The 23,820-nt window shown below is 39.6% G+C and overlaps 2 protein-coding genes across 31 annotated transcripts in view; one reads left to right on the forward strand and one right to left on the reverse strand.

The window, feature by feature from the left end:
• PPIG (peptidylprolyl isomerase G) overlaps positions 1 to 13,378 on the reverse strand; it is a 42,729-nt gene extending 29,351 nt beyond the window's left edge. For 6 of the 25 annotated variants that reach the window (XM_004004617.6, XM_012134405.5, XM_042243754.2 and 3 more), the window contains exon 1: positions 13,244 to 13,378. The gene's annotated coding sequence lies outside the window, so the exon portion shown is untranslated. Of the gene's footprint in view, positions 1 to 120; positions 12,932 to 13,243 lie in introns of those variants that run through there. The other 19 variants (XM_042243751.2, XM_042243752.2, XM_042243758.2 and 16 more) reach the window with 4 other exon arrangements.
• A 6,680-nt stretch (positions 13,379 to 20,058) lies between these two features.
• Positions 20,059 to 23,820, forward strand: part of FASTKD1 (FAST kinase domains 1) — a 37,403-nt gene continuing 33,641 nt past the window's right edge. For 2 of the 6 annotated variants that reach the window (XM_004004618.6, XM_015093373.4), the window contains exons 1-2: positions 20,059 to 20,344; positions 21,901 to 22,420. In XM_004004618.6, coding sequence (XP_004004667.3) covers positions 22,086 to 22,420 — 335 coding nt within the window. In that variant the 5' untranslated portion in view covers positions 20,059 to 20,344; positions 21,901 to 22,085. The other 4 variants (XM_042243761.2, XM_060409793.1, XM_012134590.4 and 1 more) reach the window with 2 other exon arrangements.

Consider the following 23,820-nt stretch of genomic DNA (forward strand, 5'->3'; position numbering starts at 1 on the left):
CCAATATTTTGGCCAATTGATGTGAAGAGCTGACTCACTGGAAAAGATCTGATGCTGGGAAAAACTGAAGGCAAAAGGAGAAGGAGGTGGGCAGAAGATGAGACAATTAGATAGCATTACCAACTCAGTGGACATGAACTTGAGCAAACTCCAGGAGATAGTGGACGATAGGGCAGCCTGGTATGCTGCAGTCCTTGGGATTGCACGACTTAGTGATTGAACAACAAAAAATAAAGAAATAAATAACGGAGACAAACAGATTTGATCTCATGAAAAAATGTATTATTTCTATTTTTCAAAGGGAAATTAGAAAGTAAAAAATTGGGGGAAATATTTCCAAACATGATCTGCTAGTTCCCTTACTGCAGAACACTGGCAAGGCCCATCCTACTCACCGAAGAACATGAAGCAGCTTTGGTCCCAATATGTAAGTATCAGTCCATGTGACAACCAAAAGCAGCCCTCTCACTGTCCCTCTTTCCCTCCTTGAGGACTGTACAGTCCATGCAGGCAACAATTAAAAGCACAAAGGCTACCCAGGGGACTATAAATAAACAATTCATAAAAAAATGAAATAAAAAATATAAACAGTATAAAAACTTTGGCTAAGCAACTTGGCACTGTAGACCAAGAATATATTCATAATCATTCTAACCTTTAACACTTTAGTAACTCAAACTCTTTGAATGTCTCTGTTGCTGCTAAGTCGCTTCAGTCATGTCCAACTCTGTGGGACCCCAGAGACGGCAGGCCACCAGGCTCCCCCGTCCTTGGGATTCTCCAGGCAAGAACACTGGAGTGGGTTGCCATTTCCTTCTCCAATGCATGAAAGTGAAAAGGGAAAGTGAAGTTGCTCAGTCGTGTCTGACTCTTAGCGACCCCATGGACTGCAGCCCACCAGGCTCCTCCGTCCATGGGATTTTCCAGGCAAGAGTACTGGAATGGGGTGCCATCGCCTTCTCCGTTGAATGTCTCTAAAGGCAGCCATTTAAAATAAAATCTTCTTTAAAGAAAGTGAAAGTGAAGTCGCTCAGTCGTGTCTGACTCTTTGCGACCCCATGGACTGTAGCCCACCAGGCTCCTCCATCCATAGAAATTTCTAGGCAAGAGTGCTGGAGTGGGTTGCCATTTCCTTCTCCTGGGGATCTTCCCAACCCAGGAATCGAACCCTGGACTCCCGCATTGCAGGCAGATGCTTTACCGTCTGAGCCACGAGGGAATAGTAATTAGGAACAATCTAACAGTTCATACAGCTTAAAAAAAAACCAGACAGACATAAGACCTAAATAGACATTTCTCCAAAGAAGACATGCAGATGGTCCAAAATACACATGAAAAGGCGCTGAATATCGCCAATTATTGAAAGAATTGCAAATCCAAACTACAACGAGGTATCACTTCACACCAGTCAGAATGGCCATAATCAGCTCAGTGGTGAAGAATCTGCCTGCCAGTGCAGGAGACACGCATTCGGTCCCTGATCTGGGAAAATCCCACCTCCCTTGGAGCAGTTAAGCCCAAATGCCCCAGTAGCAATTAAGCTACTGAGAGTATGCTCTAGAGCCCAGGAGCTCCAACAAGAGAAGCCACTGCAATGAGAAGCCAGTGCATCACAGACCCAGCATGGCAAAAAATAAATAAAATTATTTTGAAAACATTTACAAACAACCAATGATGGAGAGGCTGCGGAGAAAAGATAACCCTCCTACACTGCTGATGAGAATGTAAACTGGTGTAGCTACTATGGAAAATAGTATACAGGTTCCTTATGAAAACTAAAAACTGAATTACCATATGATCCAGCAATCCCACTCCCAGGCATCAAATCAGAGAAAAACACCGTTCAAAAAGATACAGGCTCATTTCAGCAGTGTTTACAACAGTCAAGTCATGGAAGCAACCTAAATGTTGGTCGATAGATGAATGGATAAAGAAGATGTGGTAGACATACAAGATGGACTATTAGTCACAAAAAGAATGAAATCCCAAGTGCTGCCACATGGATGGTCTCAGAGATTATCATATCAACTGAAGTAAGTCAGAGAAAGACAAATATCATGGCATCACTTATATGTGGAATCTTAAAAAATGATACAAATGAGCTTATTTACAAAACAGAAATAAACTCATAGACAATAAACTTATGGTTACTAAAGGGGATACGGCGGGAGGGAGTTCAAGTTGGGAATTATATACACAAAGACACACTGCTGCTGCTGCTGCTGCTGCTGCTAAGTCACTTCAGTTGTGTCCGACTCTGTGCGACCCCATAGACAGCAGCCCACCAGGCTCCCCCGTCCCTGGGATTCTCCAGGCAAGAACACCGGAGTGGGTTGCCATTTCCTTCTCCAATTCGTGAAAGTGAAAAGTGAAAGTGACGTCACTCAGTCGTGTCCAACTCTCAGCGACCCCATGGACTGCCGCCTTCCAGGCTCCTCCGTCCATGGGATTTTCCAGGCAATGTGTCTTTATACCAAATAGGACCTACTTTATATCAACAAGGACTTACTGTATAGCATAGGGAACTATACTCAGTATCTTGTAATAATCTATAATGGAAAAGAATCTGAAAAAGAATACACATACACACAACTGAATCACTCTGCTGTACACTTGCAACTAACACAACATTGTAAATTAACCTTACTTCTATAAAAATAAACGAAACAAAAAACCAACCTAAATGTCTAACATGACAAGTAAATTAAGAACTATTCATTTGATGGACTGCTACGCTGCTTATGAAAATATAATTTTTAATGTAACATGGAAAAAAATGTTTAAGTGGAAAAAATAGCAAGATTATGTAGTATAAAGGATTTTAATGGTAAAAAAATTCATATACTGTCACTGTAGTGCTTTTTATAATAGTAAAAAAAGTTGTATAGTGATAGAAATTGGTTAAATAAACGCTATCATCATGAAATGGATGGTATTCATCTAGCCATTGGAAATTATATTCTTACATGTTAAAATAACAGAGGTAACATTTTTCACCAACTGGATTGAAGGAAATAAAAAATGCTGACCTCATATATTACTGACGCTAGCAAAGGGGTAAATCTGATAATCCTTTGCCGTCGTGAAACACACATTACAAATGCATTGACGGCCCTTTGACTCAACAACCCTATTCCGAGGAATTTATATATCATTCACGAAATAAGGGTATGCACAAGGTCATACAAGGCACCATCATTTGTAATAGTTAAAAGGCCATAAACCTAACTGTACATAAAGGAGGAAGAGGTTACATAAATCATACGACCTCCATTAAAGTTACTGGCTATAAAAAGGAATGAGGAAGCTGGTTATCTGCTATCTCCCAGGCCTTTTAAGTAAAAAACAAAAAACAAGCAACAACAACAACAAACTACAGAAACGTATATGGTATATTTTCTTTGTATTTTTTCAAAAGAACTTCTAAAGAAAATGTGTTTTGTCTAACACAGACACATCTGGTGGGAGAGAAAATGGATAGCTGGGGAAGATGGGTAAGATTTTTTTTACTGTATAACTTTTCAATCTTATGCCACTACTAATACTAAAGCACACTAATACTACCATTAAAAGTTCTTTAAAACTGAAAAAGAAAAATTATCAAAGACCACTCACAGATGAGAAAATATTCATAATATATTAGGTGAAAGAAAGCAAGTTAGCAAGCAGTATTATCTGTAAGATTCCAATTTTACACATATCAAATGCACATAAAAAAGATATCATTAAATAAAAAATAGAAATTCTGCCATTTGCAACAACATGGTTGGACCTTAAAGACAATAAGCTAAGTGAAATTAAGTCAGACAGAGAAATACTGTATGATCTTACTTGTATGTGGAATCTGAAAGTAAATTAAAAAATATATTCACACATGCACAAACATACCGAACTAAGAGAGAAAGATACCAGATTTACGGTTACCAGAGGCAGGGGCTAGGCTTGAGGGAACTGGATGAAATGGTTACAAGGTACAAACTTTCAGTTATAAGATAAGAAACTCCTAGGGATGTAATATACAACATTGTTAACACAGTTAGCACTGCTGTATGGTATATTTGAAAGCTGCTAAGAGAATAAAGTGCTAAAAGTTCTCACCACAAGGAGAAAGCATCATCTTCCCCCTTGTATCTGTATGAGATGGTGGATGTTGAACTGAACTTACTGTGGCAATCATTCTTCAACGTGCAAGTCAGCTCATTATGTTATGCACTTGACACTGGCACAGTGCTATACCTCAATAAAACTAGAAGGGAAAACAGGATTTACACCAAAATATTAACCGTGAACTATGCAGCATTACTTACAGACATGGAAACAACTGAAATGTCCCCTGATAAGTGGATAAAGAAAATGTGTCACACACACACACTGAGGAATATTATTTAGTCACAAAAAAGGAAGAAAATCCTTCCACTTGTGACAACATGGATGAGCCTCAGGGACATTGTGTTAAGTGAAAACAGTCAGGCAGAGAAAAACAAATACTGTACAATCTCATACATGGAATCATAAAACAAAACAAAAAACCCCCCAAATCTGAACTTATAAAGTCCCAAGAAAATAGTGTGCATGCATGCATGCTAAGTCTCTTCAGTTGGTCTGACTCTTTGCGACCCCATGGACTGCAGCCCACCAGGCTCCTCTGTCCACGGGATTCTCCAGGCAAGATACTGGAGGGGGTTGCCATGCCCTCCTCCAGGGGATCTTCCCAACCTAGGGATCAAACCCATGTCTCTTACCTCTCCTGCACTGCATGGCTAGCGCCACCTGGGAAGCCCCAAGAATACAGGGTACAGCAGGGCGAATAATACTGTGCTCTGTATTTGAAAGTTGTTAAACAGATGATCTTGTCACAATGAAAAAAAAATTTGTATGTGAGGTGAATGGTAACTATATGGTGATCACTTTGCAATATATACACAGTCACACACACGTGGGCTTTGCTCATAGCTCAGCAGGTGAAGATCTGCCTGCAATGCAGAAGACCAGGGTTTGATTCCTGGGTCAGGAAGATCCCCTGAAGAAGGGAATGGCTACCCACTCCAGTATTCTTGCCTGGAGAATCCCATGGGCAGAGGAGCGTGGCAGGCTACAGTCCACGGGGTCGCAAGAGTTGGACATGACTAAGCGAATAACCATCACTGCCATCAATCACATACACAGTGAATTATGCACACATAATCATAGACACAGTGATCATGTCGCACATCTGAAACAAATTTAAAGTTATGTGTCAATTACACTTAAAACAAAAGGATATACAACAAAATATTAACTCATAATATCTGGGTCATGAATTCAAGGGTAATTGTTATGTATTTCTGTTTTCCAAATTTTCTTCAACAGGTATAATTTTATAATCAAGAAAATATTTTAAAGAAATACTAACAAAATGAGATAATTTTCTACTTATTAAAATAGAAAAGATCTTTTAAAAGAATAATTCCCAATACAGTAAGCAAATCCACTGGAAATGTATGTAAAAACTATTTATACCTCAAACTGGTTTATACCTTAAAAATCCAATTGCTAGGAATCTACTGTAAGGAACTATCTTAGAAAGCCTTCATGTATAAAGTTGGCCATGTCAGTGCTCCTTTTATACTATTCGAAGTAACCTTTTCAGTATTATGAAAAATGATAATTGAACAAAATATCACAGTTGTGGAAGCAATGCTTACAGTGATCAATAACTTGAAAATGCTCATAATTTGTTAAAAATACTCGATATAAAACAATAATATAGTAGTATTACAATCACATAAACTACTTCAAATTCAGAGATTTACAAAAGAGAAAAAAGACTGAAAGGAAATAATTACTACAGTCTTTGGTTTCAAGACTGGAGGGTGGGGATGTATGTGTATGTATAGCTGATTCACTATATGTGAATCACAGAAACTAACACAACATTGTAAGCCAACTATATTCCAATTACAAAAAAAAACCCTGAAGAGTGTTTTTGCCTCACTGTACTTCTACTTCTTTAATAAACATAACTGCTATTATAAATAAAAAATTCATAATATAATACAAAATGTACATACAATCTAAGATTATAATGTACATGTCTCTGTGTGGTTATAATACGCATTTGGGTAACACCACACAGGGATACTTTTCTTAGAAACAGATTTAAATGGCATCTTGAAATAACAAATCAAATATGCTTTAAATTTAAGAAACATGAAAGACAGGAAATTATTATTAAAAGCACTATATAAATACCTTAATATGTAAATGTTCTAACATTAATCGCTAATGAAGAACAATGATGACACACAAGACGGCTCAATGCCATGTCTCTAACATTACTGATATCAGATTTTATCTAATCAGAAAGAGGATACAGTATTCCCTCTTTAATTATGATTTCCTGTTATTACACTATCTAAAAAATGCAACACAAACATCTAGTCCATTTTTTTTTCTTTTTAAGGAGTAAAGAGGTGGCGCTAGCGGTAAAGAACTTGCCTGCCAATGTAGGATATGTAAGAGATGCGGTTCGATCCCTGAGTTGGGAGGAACCCTAGAGGAGGGCATGGCAATCCACTCCAGTATTCTTGCCTGGAGAACCCCCTGGAAAGAGGAGCCTGGTGGGCTACAGTCCCTAGGGTTGCACAGAGTCAAATATACCTGAAGCAACTCAGCATGTACGCAAAGAGAAAACAATACTGATAGATACCGAAAACACAAGTCAGGACAAAAATCAAGTCTACACAATTTTCAAGCCTATGCAATTTTCAATAAAATAAGTCACGAATTTCCTAAAAATAGTTCACAAAGAAAGCTTTCAGAGCAATAATCTGCAGGTGAACTGTTCACTGCATAGCTGTTTAATCTAAACGAGTTGCAGCTATTCCTGTAAAATGTAGCTATATTTTTTTCTTTTAAAAAAATCATCGTATCGCGCAACATGCCCCATTCCTGTACAGCAATCAGCATAGTAGACCCCATTAGATGAGGTACATATGTTCCCGTCTGACCTAGTTTCCACTACTGCATGTTAGCTGTTACCATTTATCATTTACTTGAACTCTTGAATTCACCTTACCTGCCTGACTCCCTCCAAAATCTGAGTATTTGATACTTACTTCCATCTACTTTATTTACAAAGAAAATACTTTTAAAGATAATCAGTAAAGCTAACAAGCTCATGAAAAACGTTGAGTAAAATTAAGCCATAACTTTTAACATTTTAATGTACATTCTTTAAGTTTCTTTTAAGCAGATAGAATTACAAATATTTTATCAATAGTATCATAGTCACATTAATGTCAATAATATATAATGCAATAAAATTTCAAAATATTAAATGCTAGGATGTATGATATGCCATGTGCTCTTGTGCTCAGTTGTGTCCAACTCTTTGTGACCCCATGGACTGCAGCCTATCAGGCTCCTCTGTCCCTGGAATTTTGCAGGCAAGAACACAGGAGTGGGTCAGCATTTTCTACCCTAAGGGATCTTCATGACCGAGGGATCGAATCTGTGTCTCTTATATGTCCTGTATTGGCAGGTGGATTCTTTACCACTGCTCCACCTGAAACTTCTGCAACAAATATATTTCATAAAAATATCAGAGATGAAACAAATTTATAAGTAAAAAGTTTATCTTGTAGCTTCAGACATGAAATAATTTTCATATTCACCTAAAGTAACATGAAGGTTGGAGGTGGGGGGCAGAAGGACATAGGCAACTAATTATTAAAACATACAGTAAAAAAACACGGTATTTGTAATTGTGCTTTGTTGCTGAGTCATGTCCAACTCTTTGCAACCCCGTAAACTGTAGCCCATCAGGCTCCTCTGTCCATAGCGATTCTTCAGGCAAGAATACTGGAGTGGGTTGCCACGCCTTCCTCTACCAGCTGAGCCACCAGGGAAGCCCCGAAGTGAAAGTGAAATTTATAATTAGGCAATAAATAACGCAGTGACTTTATTATATTCCTTAATACACAGAATTACATTCATAATCCCAAGAATCACTTGGAAGTTTCACACAATCTGAGGGAGTCTGCAGAGTACTAAGTCTTGAAAATGGAGATAGTAAATACTCTTAACTATTGCGATGACAAGCAGGTCTTTGCCCTTTCTGATTCCCTTGGTTAATTCCTAATTGTCCTTAAAGATTGAACACAGCCAAAGTACAGTCTAGGAATTTCACCCTGACTCTCTGAAGTTAAAATGATTGTTTGTTGAATTTTATTTTCACTATCATAAAGTTGTCTGGAGAAGGAAACGGCAACCCGCTCCAGTATTCTTGCCTGGAGAATCCCATAGACAGAGATGCTGGCGGGTTAAAGTCCATAGGGTCGCAAATGAGTCAGACAAAACTTAACAACTAAACAATAACAAACTCCTTGAACTCAGAACCTTTCTATCTTCAACACCAAGCACAATGCCTGGTCCAGCACTACACTGCCAAACAGAATGCTAGTTAAGGCTTAAGCAGAAGACTTACCCAGTGCCTCTTCTCCTACATGCTTCCCACAGGGAGTATTGCTAATATGTATCTGTAGTGAGTAAACCCTCTCAGCCTATTCCACAACTGAAAGGAGCTTATTCTTTAGATATGCCTACTGGGGCTGCATTCTGTTAACAAAGTGTCTATTTTCTTTTCTTTAAACAGAATCCACTATAAGAGAGCATTTTCAGTTCAAGAGCAAGAAATAAAGATGAGAAGCTCTCATCTGTTTAAGTTTAATAAAACAGGTAGCAATTTTCATAGAAGACTTGCACCTCTAAGCACAATCATATTAAGTTAAATTAATTAAAAGCAGATATTGCTATTAATTAATAGCAGATATTGAAGACTTTCAAAGATAGCAATCTAAATCACATTTTACATTATTCTCTACCTTATGGGGAAACAGTGGAAACAGTGTCAGACTTTATTTTTGGGGGCTCCAAAATCACTACAGATGGTGACTGCAGCCATGAAATTAAAAGATGCTTACTGCTTGGAAGAAAAGTTATGACCAACCTAGATAGCATATTGAAAAGCAAAGACATTACTTTGCCAACAAAGGTCCGTCTAGTCAAGGCTATGGTTTTTCCTGTGGTCATGTATGGATGTGAGAGTTGGACTGTGAAGAAAGCTGAGTGCCAAAGAATTGAGGCTTCTGAACTGTGGTGTTGGAAAAGACTCTTGAGAGTCCCTTGGACTGCAAGGAGATCCAACCAGTCCATTCTGAAGGAGATCAGCCTTGGGATTTCTTTGGAGGGAAAGATGCTGAAGCTGAAACTCTAGTACTTTGGCCACCTCATGCAAAGAGTTGACTCATTGGAAAAGAGTCTGATGCTGGGAGGGATTGGGGGCAGGAGGAGAAGGGATCGACCGAGGATGAGATGGCTGAATGGCATCACTGACTCGATGGACGTGAGTCTGAGTGAACTCCGGGAGTTGGTGATGGACAGGGAGGCCTGGAGTGCTGCGATTCATGCGGTCACAAAGAGTCGGACACGACTGAGCGACTGAACTGAACTACCTTAATGTAGTTCACAGAAATCGAATGAGAAATAAAAACAGATTGGTTAAAATATCTAAATACATTTATGAATGCCAGGTTGTTAGCGAACTAAGTACAAATAAGTTGACATTCTGGGGTGTCAGAAAAGGCAACTATGATCTTCCATATAGTTCCTTTTCCCTTAGTGTCTCTGATAGTCACAAACCTCTGCACTGGTAAAAACATGGTTAAAAGCGTATAGGCAGTTAGTAGGGCTTCCCTGGTGGCTCAGATGGTAAAGAATCTTCCTGCAATGCAGTAGACCTGGGTTTCCCCTGAGTCAAGAAGATCCCCTGGAGAAGAGAATGGCCATCCACTCCAGTATTCTTGCCTGGAGAATTCCAAGGACAGAAAAGACTGGTGGGCTGCACTCCCTGGGTCGCGAAGTCAGGCTCGACTGAGCAACTAACTCACTTCACTTTCAGGCACTTACTAAATTCCTAAATCCTTCAGAAAAGTTAAAAAGAGAAAAGCTGGTGTGATGCCAAGTTTGGTGTTAAACAACTTACTGCACGTACAATCTGAGACATAAAAATCTAGTACAACTATGCTGCTGCTGCTAAGTTGCTTCAGTCATGTCTGACTCCGTGCGACCCCACAAATGGCAGCCCACCAGGCTCCCCCGTCCCCGGGATTCTCCTGGCAAGAACACTGGAGTGGGTTGCCATTTCCTTCTCCAACAACTATGCTAGCGCAAACTAAAAAGCATATACCAACTGGGGAGTCGCTGCTAATATTCTTAATATTGTACCTGCAATTATCTAAGCTCTTATAACGATAAACTTATCCCACTGTCTCAACAGAGAGAATCAAACCATCTTAGCACTGTGTTATTTAATCCAGTAACTCCTAAATAAAAAATTACAGACTTTTGAAGTTTGAAGGAAATAGGTAATCTGGTCCAATCTTCTAATTGTATAGACTTGGGAACAAGAAGACTAGAGAGTTGAAGTGACTGGCTCAAAGTCCCAAGTGGAAAAAAAAAAAAAGCAAGAGTTTTCTGGTTAAGATTATAGCTTCACTGTTAAAAGTAGCTTATAACCTGTGCCTGGTTCATATTGATGTGAGGCAAAAACCATCACAATAGTGTAAAGTAACTATCCTCCAATTAAAGAAAGAAAGTAGCTTATTAATAAGTATTCCAGATAATGGTTACATAATTTTACTTTTTATCAAGTGACCACGATGCAAAGATTTAATTATGAATAAACCTTAAGCTAAAGTTTATGCACAATTAACAGTATCTTATTAATATATACAATCAGGCTTCATGCAGTTTTAAAATAAGTAGATTAAGGAATCATTCATGCTTAAAAAATAACTTTTAATATCAAAAATTGATACCCATAAGTATGACATAATTAAATTCCAAGAACAAGTTGGTAATCATTTTAAGCCACTACTCAAACTAAAACGAAGTATAAAACATTTCCTGTCTGGTACTAAAAATACAAAGTCCCAGTTACAGCATACAGAGAATTTATAACACTGCCTGTAGTATATTTCAAGATGCAAGAACTGCCTTACAGAAATAAAAATATATGGAGTTCTTATGGAGACCATATATTCATTAAACCAAGTCAAAACCACTGTTTAATGAAAACTAAAAACTGGTACTAATATTAAAAACAAAAAAGAAGAAAAAAAGCTGTGTAGCAGAGAGATTGGCAATAAACTCTTCAAATAACTTGAATTATCTATGGATTCCAACTACATATAACAAGTAAGACACATTAGTACATGAGGATAGAGAATAAATAATACATTCTAATCCTGTTGAAATATCCTATACATAAAACAATAAGGGAAAACATCAACATATATTTCTCAAAAGAGCAACACTTGAAGAACTGTAGATGATGTCCTGACAACTAGTAGAACTAGTTCATCCCACTCTAACTATTACCAATTTCCCGATGTATGGGAGAATGGATGCTGCCTGACAGGAAAACCTAATTTAAAATATGCAAAATACCAAAAGAATAAAGACTTTACCTAAAGAACACCAACACTGCAAGACCACAGTATCAAGCACCAAAAATGAAAGGCCTTTAGTATGTCACAATAAATGTAACGTATGCTTTTTACTCATAGGGGAACCACTGAGCTCTTACTCAAAGCTAATTTTACACAGAATTTTAACAAACCTGAATATTTACTTTTGAAGCCCTCAGCTTGATAATAACCTGAAATTAGAATATAATTTTACAGATGAAAAAAAGGTTAAGAAAGATGGTTGGATCAGAAAAGAACTCAAAATTTCGAACCTTGTAAGTTTGCTTACTTGTACACTCCTGACAACAGGGGAAGGCAACCCTGACAAAAGTTCGCAAAAGCAAAAACCTTAAAAAGTAAACAAAATTTTTAAAAACGCACAGAATCCTACTACAAGACAAGACGCCATTAGGATCTCAGGACACCAATACTCTTGAATCATAAAGAAAATGTTAAGGTAAAGAGACCTCTGTTTAAAACAGATGTATGTAATTCCTTACAGAAAAGATCCCACCTTAAATGATTAAACTAAAAAAAAGGAGTGATAAAACGGGTAAATTTTCGCATACATAAAAAACATGAATTAGAGAAATAGCCATTCTAGATGTCGGTGCCTTTTCTGGATTTTATACCGCGATTTCAAAACTGTTTACACACCCCCTCTCCATCATCTGTACAAACCGGCCATTCTTTGCCAAACGGTAAAACACAGACTCACTTTTTTTTTAATCTGGTTTTGACTACTGAAAATTAACCGTACCCCCTAATTTCCACAACATTTAATTGTTCCTTGGACGCATTTCTGACCACTATTGCAAACACTTGGTCCTGCATAAAGTACTATTGTGGGAAGAAATGAAAATCAATGCACAAAATGGTGCTTTTATAACATTTTTAAAACGACTAAGAGTTTCCCATTCCTGCAGACCTCGATTCAGCGCCTTAAAAGACTAAAGACTAGCCAAATTCGCACACTTCCCGCAAAGCATTTGGAATTCCGAAGCCATCACCTTCCTCCAAGAGTAATCCCTCCTAAAAGGCCTGCGCTGCTCACAGTTCTTCGGAAACGTGGGAGAACTTGGAGTCAGTTCTGGGATAAGAAGGGAAGAGCCTGGATTGGAGTTTGGGGAGAACTAAGTGGCCTGTGCCACTACACTACGCAAGACAGTCGCTATGAGAGGAAAAGGTCTGAGCAGGGGAAAGCCTGTCTTCGTTCTAATCTTAACCCCTGAGATCCAGGCTCCTTGCCTGCCACTCTCCACCCCTAATGTGACAGGATGGCAGGTAACGCGTCCCGTTTCCCCACCTATCCTCCCACCTACCCCGCACTCGTGCTCGGTCTTACGATTTTGAAGCATCAAAATCACCCAAGCTCCCTGGAGTTCAGGCCACCGTCGCTGCCGCCATATTACAGCTTGTGCGGCAAAATGCGTCAGGGAGGGAGGTGTGCGCCCGAGAAGGGAGGGCGGGGGCTGGGAGGGGGAGGGCCATTTTCCAGGTCCGGAAGGCACGGCTGGAACCCCTCTCCAGCAGCACCTGCTGCAAAGCTAGCGCCACGATCCTCGGGGGCCGCTCTGGGATCGGGCAGCCCCAATATCTTGAGAGGAAGACGGTTAAGTCGGTCTGGGCCTATCGCGTCGGCTCCGCCCCTCTTCTAGGGCCCTTCCCGCTCTCGCACCCCGGCACTGCTGCAAAGGACGTTACCGAAACAACACAGGCTCTGCGCCACCTACCTGCACCAGTCCAGTCTCCTCTTCCCGGGGTCCGGTCCTTTAAAGCGCTTCAAATCTACCGCCGCCAGAAAAGGCGCTAAAGACCACTAACCGACTCCCTCCCCCCACAACCCAGTCCCGGCGTGGAGGGGAAACGTCGCGCCGGAAATACGTCACTGCTCGGTGGCCCGCGTCTTCTGGTGATCCTTTGCTTGCGTTACCTCGCCGTCTCTGGAGTTCTAGGATTTTGGAGCGAGTTAAATGCCTGGCCCATAGGTAGCTTAGTGGTTTCTGTGTAAGTTGATTGACAGCGTATGTAACCGTTAGAATGCCAAGTCTTTCGTGAAATGGAAGTGCTTCACTTAATAAACATTGATTGAGCTTCTGCCAGGATTTTGGGAAGGAGACCCTACTTTCAAAGAGCTTCCCAGGTCAGCTTCTAGTTAATGCTGTGACACACATTAAAAAAAAAGGAAAAGAAATGAACAAGTGCTATTTGAGGAAAGAAGGAAATTATAGAGGACATTGACGCCCTTTGTTGTCTTTCAAAAATATTCTCAGCAACCCCATGATATGTTATTATCCTTGTTTCAAAGATAAAGAAATTGAGGCTCAAGGAAGATAAGTGCGTTCCCAAATACATTGTTCCTAAATACTAAAGTAAGGCTTTGACTACAAATCCAGTGCTTTCTGGGGAGAAAACTACTTAGGACATATGTTGCTATTTAATTGTTTCAAGAGGTTAAGTGTTCCTAGATTGTTCAGTTCAGTTCAGTTCAGTCGCTCAGCTGTCTCCGAATCTTTGCGACCCCATGAATCGCAGCGCCAGGCCTCCCTGTCCATCACCATCTCCCGGAGTTCACTCAGACTCACGTCCATCGAGTCAGTGATGCCATCCAGCCATCTCATCCTCGGTCGTCCCCTTCTCTTCCTGCCCCCAATCCCTCCCAGCATCAGAGTCTTTTCCAATGAGTCAGCTCTTCTCATGAGGTGGCCAAAGTACTGGAGCTTCAGCTTTAGCATCATTCCTTCCAAAGAAATCCCAGGGTTGATCTCCTTCAGAATGGACTGGTTGGATCTCCTTGCAGTCCAAGGGACTCTCAAGAGTCTTCTCCAACACCACAGTTCAAAAACATCAATTCTTCGGCGCTCAGCCTTCTTCACAGTCCAACTCCCACATCTATAAATGACCACAGGAAAAACCATAGCCTTGACTAGAGAGACCTTAGTGGGCAAAGTAATGTCTCTACTTTTCAATATGCTATCTAGGTTGGTCATAACTTTTCTTCCAAGGAGTAAGCGTCTTTTAATTTCATGGCTGCAGTCACCATCTGCAGTGATTTTGGAGCCCAAAAAAATAAAGTCTGACACTGTTTCCACTGTTTCCCATCTATTTCCCATGAACTGATGGGACCGGATGCCATGATCTTCATTTTCTGAATGTTGAGCTTTAAGCCAACTTTTTCACTCTCCTCTTTCACTTTCATCAAGAGGTTTTTTAGTTCCTCTTCACTTTCTGCCATAAGGGTGGTGCCATCTGCATATCTGAGGTTATTGATATTTCTCCCAGCAATCTTGATTCCAGCTTGTCCTTCTTCCAGTCCAACGTTTCTCATGATGTACTCTGCATAGAAGTTAAATAAGCAGGGTGGCAATATACAGCCTTGACGTACTCCTTTTCCTATTTGGAACCAGTCTGTTGTTCCATGTCCAGTTCTAACTGTTGCTTCCTGACCTGCATACAGATTTCTCAAGAGGCAGGTTAGGTGGTCTGGTATTCCCATCTCTTAAAGAATTTTCCACAGTTTCTTGTGATCCGCACAGTCAAAGGCTTTGGCATAGTCAATAAAGCAGAAATAGATGTTTTTCTGGCACTCTCTTACTTTTTCGATGATCCAGCGGATGTTGGCAATTTGATCTCTGCTTCCTCTGCCTTTTCTAAAACCAGCTTGAACATCAGGGAGTTCATGGTTCATGTATTGCTGAAGCCAGGCTTGGAGAATTTTGAGCATTACTTTACTAGCATGTGAGATAAGTGCAATTGTGTGGTAGTTTGAGCATTCTTTTGCATTGCCTTTCTTTGGAACTGGAATGAAAACTGACCTTTTCCAGTCCTGTGGCCACTGCTGAGTTTTCCAACTTTGCTGGCATATTGAGTGAAGCACTTTCACAGCATCATCTTTCAGGATTTGAAACAGCTCAATAGGAATTTCATCACCTCCACTAGCTTTGTTCGTAGTGATGCTTTCTAAGGCCCACTTGACTTCACATTCCAGGATGTCTGGCTCTAGACTAGTGATCACATCATCATGATTATCTGGGTCGTGAAGATCTTTTTTATACAGTTCTTCTGTGTATTCTTGCCAAGTCTTTTTAATATCTTCTGCTTCTGTTAGGCCCATACAATTTCCTTCCTTTATCGAGCCCATCTTTGCATGAAATGTTCCCTTGGTATCTTGAATTTTCTTGAAGAGATCGCTAGTCTTTCCCATTCTGTTGTTTTCCTCTATTTCTTTGCATTGATCGCTGAAGAAGGCTTTCTTATCTCTTCTTGCTATTCTTTGGAACTCTGCATTCAGATGCTTATATCTTTCCTTTTCTCCTTTGCTTTTTGCCTGTCTTCTTTTCACAGCTATTTGTAAGGCCTCCCCAGACAGCCATTTTGCTTTTTTGCATTTCTTTTCCATGGGGATGGTCTTGATCTCTGTCTCCTGTACAATGTCACAAACCTCATTCCATAGTTCATCAGGCACTCTATCTATAAGATCTAGGCCCTTAAATCTATTTCTCACTTCCACTGTATAATCATAAGGGATTTGATTTAGGTCATACCTGAATGGTCTAGGTTTTCCCTATTTTCTTCTTCAGTTTGAGTCTGAATTTGATAATAAGATTGTTAGAATTATAATAATCCCCCCTGATATTCAGGGGAGTTGAGGGCAGTCATTGTGAAGATATGCCATGTGTTTTAAAGAAAACAGCCCCCTTGTGATGGTTAGTGTTATGTATCAACTTGGCTAGGATATGGTGCCCAGTTATTTGGTCAGATAGTCTAGATGTGTTTCCCAAGGTATATTTTAGATGTGGTAAACATTTACAATTCCAAGACTTAAAGTAAAGCTGGGTGGGGCTCATCCAATCAGCTTAAGGCCTTGAGAGCACAGGCTGAGATTTCCTAAGGAAGAAAGCGTTATGCCTTAAGATGGCATTATAGAAACTTTGCCTGGGTTTCCAACATGCTTGGCCTGCTGTGTTGATTTCAAACTCGAGACTGCCATATCAACTCTTACGTGCACTTAGAGCCTGCTCACCCACCCTACAGATTTCAGACTTTCCAGCCCCCACTATTGTAAGCCAATTCCTTACAATAAATCTGTTTTTCTGTACAAACAAACAAAAGGAAACAGAGGACTTAGATTTTATTATTTTATGAAAAGAAAGTTACAATTATTTTAAATTTTCACCCCTTTATCTTTGGTAAATTAGTAATTATCAACAACAGCTGAGCTTGTGGTTAGGTACACTTAAGGGTCTTCCCCGGTTTTATTAGCTATAAAACTGAGAGGACAATCCTGGCCACTTTAAGCCATTGCTTTCATTGCAGGAAAGTAGCGTCATACTCCGGAGAAGGCAATGACATCCCACTCCAGTATTCTTGCCTGGAAAATCCCATGGACAGAGGAACCTGGTGGGCTGCAGTCCATGGGGCCGCTAGGAGTCGGACACGATTGAGAGACTTCACTTTCACTTTTCACTTTCATGCATCGGAGAAGGAAATGGCAACCCACTTCAGTGTTCTTGCCTGGAGAATCCCAGGGATGGGGGAGCCTGGTGGGCCCCCATCTATGGGGTCGCACCGAGTCGGACACGACTGAAGCAACTTAGCAACAGCAGCAGCAGCAGCGTCATACTCATCTTCAAACGATTTAGAGGTTATCTGAGTTCACACATCAGTGAGGAGGGCAATTCTTTAGTACCTTTAAAATTCTAATTTATAGTGAGCACTATATTGAGATAGATTTTTGTAAGCATTGATTTGATTTTTGCTAATTCAGATTCCTTAGAATCTACTTTTATTTAACTGTGATATACAGATTCATTTCTTAGATTTCTACTTGTAGAGGTAATGTGTAACATTGCTGTGACATTGGTGTAGTTTCCCTCTTTCTCATCCATTTAGTTAGACACAATCTTTGAGGATATGGTACAGATTATACCATAGTTAACATTTTGAGGTGTACAAAGGTAGTATTACTAGTTTGTTCCAGGATATACTTTTTTCTTAGAGAGATAGACTTTTATATGAAGTCACTGAAGAATTATTTAATAGTAAAGTATTAAGAAGTACTTAGACATAGTATCCATTATAAATGGTCACATTTTAGAGGATTCCTGAAAGAAGTCTTGAAACAGCTTTACAAATGTCAGTTCAAAGACTGGTGGCTGGTGGTGAACTATGACAAAGTTTTCACTATTATTTTCTCAAGAAGAGTTGTTTTGGGGGGAAATTCCCTGGTGATCCAGTGGTTAGGACTCTAGCACTGTCACTACTGGGACCCTGGGTTCAATCCCTGGTCAGGGAACTAAAATCCCATAAGCCACATCTTTTCTTAGACTGTGGTAGTTGCTTTCTTTATCCAGATGTCCTTACTTGAATGAATGAAAAACTGGTGTGCTTTGCTGGGTCCCAAACATGTTGAAAGTTTAATGGTCTTTGAAATCGAAAACTTTCCTAAATAAATTTGACATGATTTATTGTTCTAAGAAGGAACGTCTTGCAAGTAAAAGGAAGTATTACCTCCAACAATATGGTGGCTTAAGAAACAAAGGACTTATTTCTCTCTTAAATAATAGGTCTGGTGAGTGGACCAGATCAAAGGGCAACTCTCCTCCATATAGTCAGTCAGGACCTTATGCTCCCTATATGTAATTCCAACATACTCCAGGGCCTTGACATTGCATGATTAGATTAGAGTGTATTGCCTTGAGTTTCAGCCATCAGGAAAACATTACAAAAACTAAGATCCTGGCATCCAGTACCATCACTTCATGACAAATTGAGAAGTGGAAACAGTGACAGATTTTATTTTCTTGGGCTCCAAAATCACTGCAGATGGTGACCGAAGCCACAAAATTAAAAGATGCTTGCTGCTTGGAAGATAAGCTATGACAAACCTAAACAGTGTATTAAAAAGCAGAGACATCACTTTATCAACAAAGGTTCATATAATCAAAGCTATGGTTTTTCCAGTAGTCATGTATGGATGTGAGAGTTGGACCATAAAGAAGACTGTCACTATCATTCAGGCCTATTGTTTCCGGGAGCTGGTCTGGCACTCATAGCTTAGCCTTGGTATTTCTGCTGAACATAACAATTGCAAGAATACCAACATGAAACAAGGCCACTTTCTGACTCATGCATCAGGAGCAAAACAAGACCATACCATAATCATACCTGAACTTAGACAAAAAACAGTATTGTCCAAACCAAGAAAAATGACCAAACATCCACCTATTGTGGCCAGTAGGGGTGACAGCTGCTTCTTTACCAATCCCAGCTTTAACTTAGCTTCATTCTTTCTGCCTTCTAGATAAAATTTATTAAGATGCCCAGTAAATTCCTCATACTAGCCAATCTAGAGCATCCCTATTAAACTTCCACAAGATAACACAAGGGCAAAAATTGATTGTGGTGATGTTCCACAACTCTGAATTACAAAAAGTCACTGAATTTTACCCTGTGAATGGGTGAATTGTATGGTGTGTAAATAATTTCTCAATAAAGCTGTTAAAAAAATTGTGGTCTAGAACTGGGACCTGTCTGCCATGACACAGTGCAGAAATGGAGAGAAGTTTTGATGCTTTTATAGTCATTCCATAGCTATTCCATCGGAGAAGCTATTCCATACATGTTGAATATAATAAGAAATAAAAATCTGCACATGTCTTTTCCACATTTAAGTTTTCAGATTTCACTTTTCTAAATATTCATTTATGTTGTATGTTATAAAAATATCAGTGTTTCATGGACTGGGAGAAAACCTATTATAGTTGAGAAACAAGTACCCTAAAGGCTTCCCTGGTGGCTCAGTGGTAAAGAATCCACCAGCCAGTGCAGGACACGTGGGTTCCATCCCTCGGTCAGAAAAAGCCCCTGAGGAAATGGCATCCCAGTCCAGTATTTTTGCCTGGGAAATCCATCCCATGGCCATAGGAGCCTGGTGGATTATAGTCCATGCAGTCACAACAGAGTCCCCCACGACTTAGCGACTGAACAACAAGGACCTATAATTACAATGGTGTAAGACATGCTTTTTGAACTGTGGTGCTGGAGAAGACTCTTGCGAGTCCCTTGGACTGCAAGGAAATCCAACCAGTCCATCCTGAAGGAGATCAGTCCTGGGTGTTCATTAGAAGGACTGATGCTGAGGCTGAAACTCCAATACTTTGGCCACCTCATGCGAAGAGTTGACTCATTGGAAAAGACCCTGATGCTGGGAGGGATTGGGGGCAGGAGGAGAAGGGGACGACAGAGGATGAGATGGCTGGATGGCATCACGGACTCGATGGACGTGAGTCTGAGTGAACTCCGGGAGTTGGTGATGGACAGGGAGGCCTGGCGTGCTGCAATTCATGGAGTCGCAAAGCGTCGGACACGACTGAGCGACTGAACTGAACTGAACTGAAGACGTGCTACCCAAGTCTCTCTCAATGAGGAACTACAATACCCAGAATTCCCCCCAAAATACGTATGCCACGTGTATTCCACGACCCTCGCCGCGAGGTCCCCTGGGGCATGTAGTGCGTGCTTTTGGCTTTGCACGCTGGGCTCCCTCGGCCTTTTTTCCGGATTTTGAAAAGGACACCACCATAAGAAAGGTCTGGGATAGAAGGGAGGCGTGAGTGACATAACCAAGCCTGTTGCGTCCCATACTAGGGGACCAGGAATAGCCATGAGTTCTCAGCCCTCCTAACCAGCTTTCCCCGCGATTCTCCAGAAAAGTTCCCTGGCGTTGAGGAAAGAATTTGCCCGAAAATCAGGATCGGGTGACGGCGATAGGTTTTCTTCTTTTCCCCGCATGTTTCGGTTCCGGGGTACAGAGTTCTGAGGCTTCCTTCCAGGTATTGTATTTCCTGTAGCGCGGAGGACTAGGGCAGGGCTGAGCTCTCTCCCTGCGGGACCAGGAGACCACATTCGTTCAGCGCCACTGTGTGCCAAGCGCCGAGGATGCCTGCCATTTTCAAAGGGTGCTGCTGCACTATATACCCTGCACTATACCTGTTCGCGGCGGGTGCCTATCTCTATAGTCCCGAGATCCAGCCTTTGGTAGAGTCAGTTTCCCAAGATCGGTTAGACTTGTCACTGGTGTTCTAAGCCGTGAGCTACTTCCTCTTTCAGCTGTAGACAGGCAGGAGATTCTTGAAGATATCTTTGCTTTGATATCTTTGCTTTGTGCGGGGATTTTTATGTATGTGTGTGTCGCAAGTCAGGCTGGGTCAGGATTCAGTGCAGATTGCCACAGAGTAGCGTGCAGACAGCTTGGCGTAGCGATAGACAGGATTTTGAGGCATACTTTTAACATTGGTTTGTTCATGTAATGAGGATGTTCAAAGAACTACGTGGTAGTCCCAACTTCATTAGTACTAGAGTAGATTTTTAATCTTTATGAAAGTAGGTTTTATCTGTAAAATTCAAATGATACTATCTCTCTGGCAGGTTGAGAGAATTTATTGGGATAATACTTTAAAAGTCCGTTGTAAACTGTTGTAGAAGTGTTAGATAATATGGTTTTAGTCCCAGCTTTTCTAACCATTGTTTCTCAACTAGAAATTTGGACATACTTTAAAACAAATTGTTCTGTTTCATAATAATCTTTGGTTTCCATGTTGCTTCACCACACCCTGATACATTACTTGATTTCTTCATATTTCCTGATTGGGCTCTAATCATTTCGTTTATTGCTTAAAACCTACCTAAGGCCAATATAGTGATTAAATTGTTCGGATGCTTTTAGAGTACAAGGAGAAAGAAGCAAGAAATTATCTTGGAATTAAATATACCAGAGACTATCCTTCTGAAAAAAAATTTGAAAAATTGTTGCTATGAATTAATGGCTACTTTTTGTAAAAACTATAAAGGCAGTATATTTATTTATTGCAAAGAGTTTGGTTTGGGTCCCCCAACCCCATCTGGTTTTATAGTCAAATTTGAAAACTATGTGTCAGATTTAACATTATTTTTAGCTGTGTTGAGCCTTTCTTGCTGTGCATGGGCTTTTTCTAGTTGTAGCAAGCAGGGGCTTCTCATTGCAATGGCTTCTCTTGTTGAGGAGCACAGGCTGTAGATTTTAGTAGCTGTGGTGCAAGGGCTTAGTTGCTCCGCAGCATACAGAATCGTACCTGACCAGGGATCAAACCTGTGTCCCCTGTATTGGCAGGTTGACTCTTAAGCACTGGACCACCAGGGAAGTCCAGACTTAACATTTTTTTAGATGAAATGCAGAAAGAAACCCCTTTTCCTGGACATGTCGCTTTGGATCAAATCCTGCTCTCTGGGTCGGGCTAAGAACAAAGTCTATAGTTATTTCAGAAAAAAAGTTGTTCTTGTAATGAGAATTTTGGAATTAATTTGGTATTAATAACATAAGTATGACCATGTTAAACCAATTTCTTTACAGAAGCTGCATATTGAAATGGGATTTGGAGTCATCATAATGGAAGCAAAATACATGAAGGAAAAACAGTTATTTTTATACCAGCACATTGCACCTGACTACTAATTGCAAATGGTTTTCTTTACCTAAAAAAATTTGTGATGTAAATGAAAAGATAGTTTTTTTTCCCTAGATTCATTATTTACAATATGCTTTGCCTAAGAGCTATTCGTCCATTCTCCTGGAGAGTGTTTCACTTTCGACCCTTTAGTTTTGAGCCATTAATTAGTCAGATGAATAACTGTACAGATGAAGAGCAAATATTCGGTCTTATTGAAAAAAACAAATCCCTACTTTCAGAAAAGCAAGTGGGATGTGCACTCAATATGCTTTGGCAGTTTCAAAAGCAGAAGACCAGCTCAGTAAAAAATGTGGACTGTGTCAGAAACCATCCCCAATTTCTTACTCTTTGTAATTTAGCTACAACTAAAATGGGATTCATGAGCGACAGTACCTTGGTGAATGTGTTATACATCATACAACAGTAAGTAATGTGCTTTTAGGTTTTATAGAAATGATTATAGTTTATTTTTATATTTTAACTTTATACAAATCTCTTTGAAAGGAAAAGCAATGTGGTTTTTTCCCTTAAAATAGTTTTCCTTATCATCTAATATTTTAAAGATACTTGGCAGATATTCTTCGATTACAGTAATCATTCCACTGTGTATATGTGTATCAAAACTTAATACTGAAGGTGACTTTTTATATGCCCTCTATCCCAAGACTATGGCCAGAGGGTTATTAAGGTCACCAAGAATAATTTGGAGGTTGCCAAAGACTTGTTTTTGAAGTGTTTTCAAGTCTGACCGAGAACTCTGACATTTCGAAATGAATAAGATATGAATGTTTAAAATCATGTTTTCTTTAAAAAAAAACAACAAAATATTATGCTGTACAACCTAAATATATACAATATTTGTTAATCATACATCAATAAAGCTGGGAACAAATTTTAAAAAAAGAGAAATTTTACATTATTTGGAGAGGAATTCAGCAGCTGTACGAAGGAAAAAAGAGCAAAAAAGTTAAAATTAATCTGTTTATTAGTCTCATTGGTGGAAATTATTGAAGTTAAATAGTTGCCTAAGTAGCTATAGATGTCAGCGCCACACAGAGCAGAGATATAGTTGTTTTTATTAGGGATCAGTGTATACAGAAAGGGGCTTAAGGTTTTTCTTATTTTGGGGGGTAGGGTTAGACTAAAAAAGAATGGTATACCTTTTATATCAGTGATAATACTGTTTATAGTGATATACCTATAAACAAAATAATTTTGTTTCTAAGATTTATCCTAAGAAAGTAATCTAAAATACAAGTTAAGATTCCTATACATGGTTATTCATTCCAGCGTTGTTTATAATATTGAAAAACTAAGATCCTAGTTATCTGGAGAAGGAAATGGCAACTCACTCCAGTGTTCTTGCCTGGAGAATCCCAGGGATGGGGGGGAGCCTGGTGGGCTGCCATCTATGGGGTCGCACAGAGTCGGACATGACTGAAGCGACTTAGTAGTAGTAGTAAGTAGGTAAATGTTTAAATGATATTATTTCACATAATTAATAGTATACAACCATTAAAAATTATGTTTTGAAGTATATGCAAAGATAATGGGTGAATGTCCACAATATAGTGTTAACTTACTAAAAGAGGCAAGATACAAACATGTGAAAAAAATACATATATTTCATTAAGTGTGTAGAGAAAGAACTGAAAAGAAATGCTCCAAATTAATGATGGTGAGTATTTGTGAGTAGCAGAGTTATAGATTATTTCTATTACCCAATTGAAGTTTCTCTTTATTTTACAAACTTTCTCTTTTAAAAATATTTTTGTAATCAGAGCAAAGTAGTACATGTTAGATGTACTTTTAAGATAAAACAT

Source organism: Ovis aries, chromosome 2, assembly GCF_016772045.2.
Source record: "Ovis aries strain OAR_USU_Benz2616 breed Rambouillet chromosome 2, ARS-UI_Ramb_v3.0, whole genome shotgun sequence".
NCBI lineage: Eukaryota > Metazoa > Chordata > Mammalia > Artiodactyla > Bovidae > Ovis > Ovis aries.